The 12,008-nt window shown below is 34.9% G+C and overlaps 1 protein-coding gene across 3 annotated transcripts in view; it reads right to left on the reverse strand.

Annotated features, from left to right (window-relative positions):
* Positions 1-12,008, reverse strand: part of LRRC7 (leucine rich repeat containing 7) — a 460,161-nt gene that overhangs the window by 190,408 nt on the left and 257,745 nt on the right. The window contains exon 8 of one of the 3 annotated variants that reach the window (XM_036256052.1): positions 8,602-8,837. The exons of the other annotated variants lie outside the window; for them this stretch is intronic. Within the exon in view, the coding sequence (XP_036111945.1) occupies positions 8,831-8,837 (7 nt within the window). The 3' untranslated portion in view covers positions 8,602-8,830. Of the gene's footprint in view, positions 1-8,601; positions 8,838-12,008 lie in introns of those variants that run through there. 3 annotated transcript variants of the gene reach the window in all.

Raw genomic sequence — 12,008 nt, forward strand, 5'->3', positions numbered from 1 at the left:
TTTAGAAGTCTCTTAGAATAACAAATACATCGATATTATACAGTGTCTATATTTACTATTTCAAAGAAACACTGAAAGTATGTTGTTCAGTAATTACTGTATAGAAACTTCCTGAACTGCTTAAACTGTATTTGATGGTAATTACTATGTAAAACGATTTATATTTCATTTTACCAGTTTGTGTGACATCCTTCTGCAAAGCATCAACTTATAATGAAAATTAGAGTTCTAAACATTTGTCCTCAAGAAGAAATGTAATATAAAATAAGTAGCATAAACAGTGCATTGCCTGTAGCACTAAAATTATTTATATGGTAGCAAATAACATTCATGCTCTTATTCTGAATGGGAAATATCTTTTACCAGGTTAATGTGCAGATTGAAAAAATACTTTTGAAAGCACTTTTTGATGAGCCTTAAAAATTTTAATGCATGTTACAAAAGAAGGAACCACCTTAAATTTTAAAACACTAGACAAAGGAAATAGATAGTTAAAGATATTGAAACATAAAGAAAGGCCGCAATGAATACCTTACATTATTACAAATAAACTAACACCCTTTCAACCTTAAGAAGTTCATTGTTAGCACATTTTATTTTTATGAAGACTGAATGCTTAATTGTAATTCCAGAGCCCAAACATAACCTGAAATATTTTTTAAACAAAAAGCACCTCAAGAGAATAATCTATTTTTGTTATATGTGACAAATGTCTATAATCTATAAGAGGTATTAATAGAATTTGATTCCTAACCAAGTGCCTTGCAGGTTAAATCAATCAAATGAACAACATTAGCATAAATAATTTGAAGTTGCAAAAGATATAATTTAAGCAGGGTTTTAATCTGTAGGCAAAACAGCGAAGTCAGTACATTATGGAGCAATAGAAAAAGAACTGGGATTGAATCCAGCTCCTGCCATTTTCTATCAGAGTGATCTGTAAAATTGTTTAATTTCTTTGAGACTCAATTTCCTCATTGGTAAAAACTTGACAACACATACCTTACACAGTTGTTGCAACATTTAATGAAATAATGTTGTGGGTAAAGAGAGCATATCCATTAAATAAATATTAGTTCCCCTTCATTATCAAGAAATATGAGATTGCTTACAGGCTAAATCAGTTATGTTTAGATTGCTGTTTTATTAAAGGGGAAAACAATGTTTGAGTTGTAATACATAGGACTTCATGTATCTTCAGATCTATCTAAGTACCAGCTGCTCAAAAGAGATTTAAAAATGTGTTTTGCACTGTGTTTAAACACATCCTTTGCTTTATTTGCGAGATGTTGCTTTAATATTTATTTTCTCTTATTTGAGTTTGTAACTCCTGCCTCGAATACCAACTCTTTCTTGTTTCTCACATGGTGACGAATTTTTAGTAGCCACCAGTTAGCTATTTTCAAACTCCTCAGTCTACCTTTCCACTTTTACTTCACTACACAATTTAACTTACCCCAACTATCAGCAACATCAGGACAGTCCTCATTCTATAAGTGTGCCCAGCACCATCCTCTGCCTAGTATGCTACTTTCTTCATAATTGAGATATAACTTCCTCTTTAAAGCCTCGGTCAAATGTTTTCAAATTCATTCCCAACCAGGAGTAATCTTATTTTCTCCAAGTATTTTTTTTTTTTTTTTTGGGGGGGTTATTTCTTCCTTTCTATCTTTATTATTTTCTTTATTAGCTGTGCATACCATTTGCAAGCCACTGTGCTGGGAACTCTGGAGGGTGCACCATACCTGTCTTCAAAAAAGCTACGATTTAGAAGAATACAGAAAGTAAGTATATGAATATATTATTAAAATCTAGTTGGGATGCAGAGAACATAAGAATAGGCATACAGGCCTTACACACTGGAAGATGAAATGATGGATTTTTAGGACAACCTGTTAAGTAGGAAAGTTTGGTAAGTGAGGCCAGAATCATCACCTTATTTAGAAGGTATTTGCCAACTTTTAGAATAATGGACTAAGATCACATTTTAGTAGTTCAATGGAAGTGACACTTATACACATATTAGCTGAATAATGGCAACACTTTCAAACTCAACGATGTTCTACTAGCCTGATTAATAGAGACAAGTAGCAAATACATGTAGATGCACTTGTTTCACTGGGATTTCTGATTAGAATAATTCTTGTGACAATTTCACAATAGCTGTAGGGAATGACTTTAGACATTTGTGTTGTTTTTATTACATATAATGACATTTAAATATTTAGCAGAAAATTGCATTTCCTCTTATTGCTGTATTTTCTCCATTCATTAAACAAACCTAATTTCAGACAAAGCACTTTACTAGACTCTGAAGGGAGATATAATGATGAAGACCTAGTCTTGTCTTTGAAGAACTCAAAGAAACGGACCCTCAAACAACTAATTATAATGTAACAACTTTGTAGCAATATTATATTCAAAGTCCTATATGCATATGTGGTAGAACGACTAGGGAAGGACAACCAGAGAAGTTTTCACAGAGGCACTGACATCTGGACTATACTGTAATTAAATTAATAAATAGAAGCAGAGCTATGACCAATCAAAAATAGCTATCAATACAATATGCCTTATGTTTGGCTTTGTGATTTTTTATTGGTTGTATTTAAGCATGACTATGTGTGTTGTCTGGAAAATCCTTTTTAAATTAAATCATAAAGCTCCAGATTGACTCCCTGATTTAAGGCATAATTTGGAAACAGTTTGATCTTGTTGACCTTTTCCATTTTCCTTATATATGCCAAGAATGAACTACACTCTGATGAAAGGCCTTTGTTTTTCACTTCCAAAAATGTTTATTTAATTTTCTTCGCTCTGTTGTCATGGCATTCATGTTCTCTTGGCCAACTGGCAGCAACTGGTCTCCCCGCTCTCAGCATTCACTCTTTTAAGAATCTTCTACTGTTGTAAAGAAACAGCCTCCAAATGGCTATTTCTTTCCTCAAATTATGTTCGGTGTTTAAGAGGACCTAATAACTTGGATCACAGCACTTCTTGGTGATGTCCTCTGTCCCACTCTATAACACACTGAAGCTTACTCTCTTGCTCTGTACACATCTCCTTCAAACTCCTGCCGTCAGCTTCACCCACCTTCTACCTTGCATCCTCTCCTCTCTCAGTGTTGGATCGAGTCCCACCTGTGTGCTCCTGTTGTGGCATGTCCGGGCACCTTCAGCTTCCATGTGAAGCTGTAGGGGAATACTATTCTTCTTGTTTGATAATTTTTTTTTGAAGAGTCTTCCAGTGACTGTTGTCTTTTCCTCTCAGAAAACAGAGGTGGGGGAGGAAGCTAAGTGGGCAAAGTAGGAGGAAATGTACAAAAGTCACATCCATTCCACTTCACAGGGTCTCTTTCCCACCCCAACCCCAGAGTATGCAAATTTTTGTCTAGTGTCTCTGGACTAGCCAATCCTTGTGATTTAAGTGCATTAGCATAGCTAATCTCTTCTCTTTTTAAGACTAAAGTCTTGGATTCTACAGCTGGAGGATGCTCCTAATTCCTCTAACAGAAGCAAACAGAGCACACCAGCATTCAGGGATTCGGGGTTTCGGATTTGTCCTATCCATCCTGGGTCAAGCCAGGGGACCCCAACTCTGTAGCTTAGGGACTGAGTTTCATTCCTTACCTGGGGTGGCTCCAGAGGGTCTCTAATCACCCCAAGACGGCCTTCTCACCCCAGTGGACCACAAGGTCTATTGAGAGGTTGAGCCGGGCAGGGCTCCTTCCCGCTTCCTGGCGTGTGAGGACCAGCTGCCTTGGCTGCATGGCTCTGAGGCTCTGACCCGGGTTCACCTGGTTCTCAGCCGGTCATGACATGAGGCCTCGTGACTTTCGTCAGGCTCTCCTACTCAGGGCCCCTTTGTTTCTGAACTTGTCTTCCTGGTACACCTAACGGCAGTTATATTCCAGCCAGACTCAGTCTTTTTATTCCACCGGCTGAGCTATAATCCCGTGACCTTTCTAGTAACTAGGAGTCTGTACAAGCAACTCCCAAACTTGCTGTATCGTCCATCCTACAGCAGCAGCCGGATGCGCAGGGCAGCCCTTCTTGGAAAGTGGAGTGGAGCGTGAAAGTGGGTCCAGACAGTTGCTGGCAGCCTTGCCTTCCTCACGGGAGAGAAACCTTTACTTTTCTTTTACAGCTTGGGTGGTCTCATAAGTGTCTCTGCAGCTGAACTAGAATTTCTAAATCAAGCCTGCATTCTCTAAGAAACTGTAGTTCCAATCTCGGCGTGGCTACCACATTGCCCCAAGTGGTTTTCCAAAGAAAATACAGTTTGTTCTAGATTCACTTTTGCCCCTTTATATTTTAACTGCAGACGGCAGTCTGACATGATTTCCTGGGTTTCTCTGGTTCATTTTCTGGAGAGGTGATTTTAATCCAATGACTTCACAAAGCTTGTAATACCTCTAGAGTAGTAACCGCAAACAAGAAGTCCAATGGGTAGTTTACAAATACCCATTACGAACATTTAAGGTAGGGAGGAAATAGAAGTTTAAGATTTAGTTTTCAGAAAATGTAATTAAAACAACTTGACATGTTATCTTCTACTTTCATGTTTCTGTGCATCTCTGATTCTTCTGTCCTAACTCTCCCTGTCATCCTGCCTTCACTGTCTTAGTCTCTCCATTCTTTGTATTTTCCACACCTTGGTCAAGTTCACATAACATCCTTCTCACGTGTCTTGTTTCCTCAGTAGTCACATTCTTTTGGGGAGTGAAATACTTCTGTCTCATTTGTCTCATAATGATTGAACAGAAAACTCACAAACATTATGCTAAGTGAAAGAAGCCAGATAAAAAAGACTATAAGATGCACGATTTCATTTACATCAAGTGTTCGGAAAAGGAAAATTTGTAGTACAGAAGGCAGATTAGTGTCTGCCTGGGGCTGGGGTGGGAATGACGATTAATTGTGAAAGAGCACATGCGATTTTTGGTGGGGGTGATCGAAATGCTCAAAACTGCATTGTAGTGACAATTGTAAAACTCTATATATTTGCCCCAAATTATTGAGTTACACACAATATGGCTGAATTTACATTACACAATATACATTTCGATAAAGCTGTTAAAAAAATCTAAAGAGTGGCTTTTGTTCTTTGCTCCCCGTGAATCCCTACTTAATGAATTTTATCCCATCACTCACAAATCTAACAAAACAAAGTCCAACCATGGCATACAAGCCCCTGATGATATCCATTTACTTCGTGATACCTCCTTCCCCATGAGCACTGTTCTGCACGTTTAACCCCTGTGACGTTTCCACTTTAAGCAACACTCTTTCTGCCCACTTGTTCAGGTCCAATTTATTGTTCAAAGGGCTTCATTTCCTTTGTCAGTAGGTTGAAGTACTGCTTTGTACTATTTCTGTTTATTTATCACATTTCCATAATCCCACATAACATGCTGCCTCGCATGTACTGCTTTCCTCGTCCGACTCCCTTCCCAGACTGTCACCTGCCTGACGGCAGGGGCTCCGCTGCACTTGGGTCTCTGATGCTAATCACAACACTTAACAAACAGTAGGCCCGCAATAAATGTTTCCTGGACTGGGATGGATTAAAGCTTTGTATTCTCTTCAAAATTTGCCAAGCAGAAGAGGTGACTAGAAGTTTGGATTTCAGACGTTATATCCATATGCACCATGCAGCTGAAATCCAAGCACGCTGTGCGTGTGTGTGTGTGGGGGAGACGGGGTGACTGACTTTAATGAGATTTGGAGCAACTGTGACGTTTCCAGATCCTCAGGCTGTTCTAACCCCTTGATGTTCTGAAACTATTATTTTTACTGCAATGACAGCCAGATGCTATAATTGTGCTTTATTAATATTATTTTCTTTTTATGCCAATAAATATAAACCATCAGTTTTTGTCCAATGTATATTGACTGCTAATGGCAGAAGCAAACTATATAGATAAAACAACAGCTAACATAACTTCTTTAAAGTTTGGTTTTGACTAAAACCTGATAGAATAATTATACCTATTTTTGTGACAGAATGTAGATCTGCCAGCTTTGCTACAGGGAAAGTTAACTCGATTCAAAAGAAAACACAAAATGACTGAAACCCTTGTCAGTAAAATTTAATATACACTAAAAACTAAGGATGTGAGAGTATATGAAATTTTTAATAAACCTGTAGCTTCTGAGAAACCGAGAGAAGATGCACCCTGTTTTCTGAGCTGTTCCTATGAGCCATAAAAACGAACCTCCCTTCATGGGATGTCAACAAGAGGTTGAAGGGCATTCAGTATGTTGTTCCCATGGTGGCCCAGGCGCCTGGGAGTGACCCTTATTTTAGGAGGGAGAGACGGGCTCTGTTGTACTTGGTCCTGGAGAATGGGTAAGTGTATATTCTGTTGCCTTCCTAAGAGGTGTTTTCAGTTTTGCTTATCATTAATTATATTTAAGCAAATTCTCATTTAATACACATACCTCAGTACTCAAAACATACATAATAAATAGAATATATTTCTAAAAGACTACACGATGAAACATTATTATTTCAATAGCTACAAATGCATGTAACACATTTTGTCCTTTTACTATTTTATCTAGTGTGAAAATATATATGTAGAGGTTAAAATTATGTAACTTTATAAAATGAACACATTTCCTGTTTTTGTTAAATTGGTATGTGAGACTCCTCTTTAAAAAGAGATGAGAGTTAGAGTGACATCAACATTGTGAATGAATTTACACTCCTTTATACTTGGAACATCAGCAGCATGCAGCATTAACAGTGAAGCAGTTATATTCAATTGTATTTAATTTCTTACTTTTGTAATCACTGCTGCTAATGCGGTTTAAACCACTCCAGCTTTGACAAGTTATTCAAATCACTTGTTGATTTTCTGTCACTGAGAAAAGTTTCCACTATCCTACATATATAAGCTTTCAACTGCAATACGTATCATGAGGCCAGGAATGCAACACGGCTTACTGCAGCAAGGCCGTGCAGCAAAATAATTATACAACAGAATTACCGCATGTTGCTTCAGACTCTACTTGTGGCTCTATAAGACTCTCAAACTTTAATAATGAAAAGTCCAGTTTCTTAACTGGAACATGATAAAGGCAAAAAAGCAGAATATCTTTAATCTTTAAAGCTATTTTCACTCAGAATGTTTTAAATCAGCTCTAAAATGGTATTTAAAGGACATGGTGAAGACACACAAAACTACATTAAAATAGCACAATTTGTTTTAAGGATGAGTTAGAGATTTACCTTTGTCTTCTTAGAAATATCAATATACACTTTGGTATATAGTTTCTAGAGATATATGCAATACACGTGAATGTGACAAGCCATTTAGTGTGTGGCACACAAAACTAAAAACACTGTTGTACAAACTCAAGCACATTTATAAATTTTTACATAGAGATCTTCATAGGTACTTATGGAAAAGTCAGCATTTACACAATTCAAGCTAAAAACATCTGCTTTTATATGTATATGTGCTATTTACAAAGGGCTATACATTTAGGACATAATTTCATTATATACTTATATAATATACGATGGATTTTATATATATAGATATATAGATATATGTGTGCATATATATAAAAAATCCATTATATATTTCACATAATCAAAATGGAATAAAAGTATTCAGAAAAGTACATTTCAAATCCATAGTATAGATTTTGAAAAAAAGAGTAATAACAGTTTGTAATTTCCTAAATAACAAAATGAAATAGAAACAAAGCCAAAAAAGAGAAAAAAATTATTAAGTTTAATATATCCTGCTTATATCTGGTTTATGAAAAAAACCTTTAAATTATATTTAACAATATGATAGGTCCAATAGAACTAGTATAAATTCTTTGTATCTTGCCTTGTTCCAAAAATAAGTTAAGATGGGGTGAACGATTAATTTGCTGTACTACACCAACATGAAGACCTTTGTATGTTGAATTTCAAACTGTTGAAAATTTCAAGCTGAATCAGATCCCACTTCTAAGCCATACATATAAAGTGGTAAAAATAAAGGATTTTATCTGTTTTGCAAAAACATTATTACAGGGACTCATTTTACATGCAAATTGAAATGCTGTTAAGTCATTGAACTGTACAGATAAAGTCAATGTGATTAATTAAGAAATGTGTTAGATAGCTACAAAATAACTGTTTCACATTAAATTACATAAAATGAAAGGACACATAAAATCAGTCAATCACTAGCCTTTCATATTTTGACTTGGGGCCATGTGGGAATAATCTTTCACTTTGCAAAGCAAGTTCACAATGAACATCATTAAAGAGAAGGACAAAAAACTGGGCTACTGTGTTCAGTCTCTAAGGAACATAACTGACCAGAGAAATTCTCTTATTTACTGCGTTAGGATGACCTTTAAAATGATGGATTAGTCTGATATACTTAAAAAAATATTCATACAAAAATTAGAGGTGACAGCAGCTTTATATAATAAGGAAATAAATTTGACAAAAAATATGGGTATTAATGTTTTTCTGTGGCTGATAAAAAGTCATATTCATCGAATGTTAAGGCAACTCCACACACTTGGAAGGAAAAGCACGTTTCTCTGTATTAGAAACGTCATTGTTAAACTTTACCAAAGACCAAACATTTTGCACAACACTAGGCAGTAAGAAGGCAGCCCCATCAGTGGGTAGCACACCGAAAATGTTTGGTTTCATAACACAGTTTGGGAGAACTACCTCTACAAAGTCTATTCTTGCAGGTGCTCCTGATGTTGCCATTTCTGGTGAGCGAAAAGCTGCTGTCTCCACATCCTCTGTTGTAGGTGTCACTGTATAGTCTCAGGCGATTGGGCAAGGGGCACACTCGGGATCTTCAGATGCTAAGATGAGAAAAATCAATTTCAATGCCCAAAAGATGGAACTTCTAATGCAGAAGGTGACTAAAATAATTACCATTTGGTCTACAGTACAGGGAGGTGGAGTATTTTCTTGTTTTAACATAATTCCATAGAAATGGGTGTAAAAGGAGATTTTTATAAAGAGGTACAGCTCTAGGATTAGGAAAAAAATATTAGATACGATAAGAACAGGAAGTTAAATTGAGTGGAATTGGACCAGGTGACTAAAAACATGCATACTTCATGAAAGGAGAAAGCAAACTTTTCATGTAAAGATCACTGAGTGATAAGCCATTTTCATAAAAATAACTTGCTTTAACTTTCATTTCCAAGGTTGTTTCTGCTCATTTAAATGAACTCTCTACAATAATGAACATTATCAATGCGTGCTGTTTAAGGCAGAATATAAATGAACCCATTCAGAGTTTCAGTGTCTCTTTTTCTTTCCGAAAATAACAAAATTTGGTTTATGAATGTCCTTTGTTAAATAAAATGTTTTGCAAACAAATCAGCTCCCATCATATTAGAATAATTAAGCTTACTCTGCCTGATGCTTGAAAAAAGTTCTTATGTAGGAAAACAACACTGAAAGAAATCGGTGAAAGATATATATATATGTGTGGGGTGGACATGCCGTAGAAGAGCACATTTTATTATATGAAAAGCATTTTGACTGGAAGAATGTTTGGGTTGTAAAAAATAATCATTCTTCCCATTTATTTTTAATAAAATATTTAAAATAGCAACTTCGCTCAGCATCTTCATGTTTTAATTAAAATATGTGTAATTGTTATTTGAAACATTAAAAAAGTAGTTAACTTGGATGCAAAATGCTAAATGCACATATTAGAATATCATTTACAAAATATTTATCATATCTGGAAACACAGAGTAGCTCAAATGAATATACCATGGCTATTTTGCATTAAATCAGTTAAGTAACTATCTTTTTTTATTTAAAACATTGGCATTTTTATGACAGTCATTTATACAGCTTGTGTACCCAAATTAATTAGATTTGATATACTGTAAAGTGGCAAATAATCACAATTTTAATGACAGATTCTTACTGAACATAATTTTTCAGCAGAAGCCATCCTGAATCAATTAATCATGCTATTATTCGACTTTAATTTTGCTTTCCATTTGTTCCAAATGATGTATACATACTTATTTACAATTTTGATGTACTATATTTTATTCAAATTAATGAAATGCTATACTTTTGCTAACATATTATGATTTAAAATTTAATATGTTTAAATAACAAAACTGAAAATTATTCTGTTTCAGATAAATGCAGTCATGGTCATACATAATATTAAATGATCATCAATACCTCATCTGCATTAGAAATTTCTCTTTTCCCCAAATAAAGAGACTTCAGTATTTTTAATTTTAAAAAATCAAAATATAATTTTACATTACAATATCTTTGCATATGACTGAAATTACTGCACACTAATCTTAAAGTGTTTTCACAGTAGAAGGCAAAAAGTAGAGTCCTCAAACCTATCTGATTACTAGTTACATTAGAAAAACTTGGCAAGTGCTCTAAAAGTTGAACAAGTCAATGATTACAATAAATAGGCAGATTAGAAATGCACATAGACTATTTGAACAAGAGTTACCCATCTGCATGTTTGACAGGCAATACACATACAAATTCTTTTTGAAAATATTTTGTCTCATAGATCTTCCTAGAATTTTAGTTTAATTTATTTCTTTTTGGTTATATTATTAAATAGTCATTTAAGAGAGGTATTTATTTACAAATCAATATAGCTATTTCACACTGTTATCACAACTCTCCCAATTTGTTTATTATGTTCACATTATTATTTTAGAGATACAAGAAAAATAACCGCATGTGCAAATATTACAAAGAATATTATACTTTATATATCTTACCATATTTTAAAAATTAGCTATTGATAATGCCATGGAGCTCATGTAGAGACTCCAGTTGAATACAATTGTGCACTTTGTGTATTTGTCTTGTAGGATTTGAAATATACAACTGGATAGCTGGCAAACTCAGAACAATGAAATCTTAGAGTTTTGTCTCAGATTTCTCTGCCTTATCATTTGACCTTCCCATAGGGCATACAGATTATTCAAGAATGAATTTTTTTCTAACAGAATGGTAACAGAGCAGTCAGCATTCTCATTTCACTATTGAACCAGCCAAAATTCAACACCTCCTGAAAACAAAGTACTGCAGCATACAATTTGGCTTTGAAGATAGGGCCCCAGTACAAACCGCTTTCTTTCAGCACCAAGGTGATCAATAGATAAATCTTTATACTGGCAAGTTATATTTTATTCTTTAAATATATTGTATAAATCCAATCAGTGTGTCATTTTCAGTAAGAAATTATTAAAACTCAATGAATTAAGAATGCGCTTTTATTATAAAATGCAGTCACCTGACAGAATAGTCTTTAGCTGACTAGTAAATCTGCATCTTACATATTATTTTGTATTTTAAAGGATGAATTAAATAAGTACAATTGTGTTCAAGCTAAATTGATGTTGAAATCTTTTGCTCTAAAATATACCTTAAAATATTAAAATATTTTGTTGATTTGCTAAGGTATTTCAAAGGAGCTTAATAAATAGGTGAAAGAGTGATTTCTCTCTGACCTCCAAGTCACTACAGAAGATGATTCGAGAGCAGGGAGGGAGAGACAGATTCTGTCTGGAGAATTAAAAAAATTCTGAGATAATCTGTAATCTTAGTCTTCATATTTCAGTGAGAGATTATAATAGAGTAAAAAAGAAAAGAGGCAATGCTAGGCATAAGAAATCACATGTATATATTTGTTAAAAATTTAAAGCAATTAACTTACTGGGAACAGTGAGATGTTCTTTGCTGAGGAAGCTTAATATAGAGAAGACGGTCAGAAGATAAAACAATTTGTCACATGTTCTGACACATTCATTTCTATACCTCACTCTTTGCTCAACCTTAAAGAAGGTGTTTCTTCACCTGATCAGGTCAAATTCTTACTTGTGCACTCGATTCCAGGTCTTCAGTTTTCCTCTCTACTGGTTCCTTCCTCGTGGGCTGTGTACAGTCCACACCTCTGCTGTCTCCTCTTCCACCCCTCGTGTGTGTGTGTGTGTGTGTGCGTGCGTGCGTGCGTGCGT

Source organism: Molossus molossus, unplaced genomic scaffold (assembly GCF_014108415.1).
Source record: "Molossus molossus isolate mMolMol1 unplaced genomic scaffold, mMolMol1.p scaffold_m16_p_12, whole genome shotgun sequence".
Taxonomy (NCBI): Eukaryota; Metazoa; Chordata; class Mammalia; order Chiroptera; family Molossidae; genus Molossus; species Molossus molossus.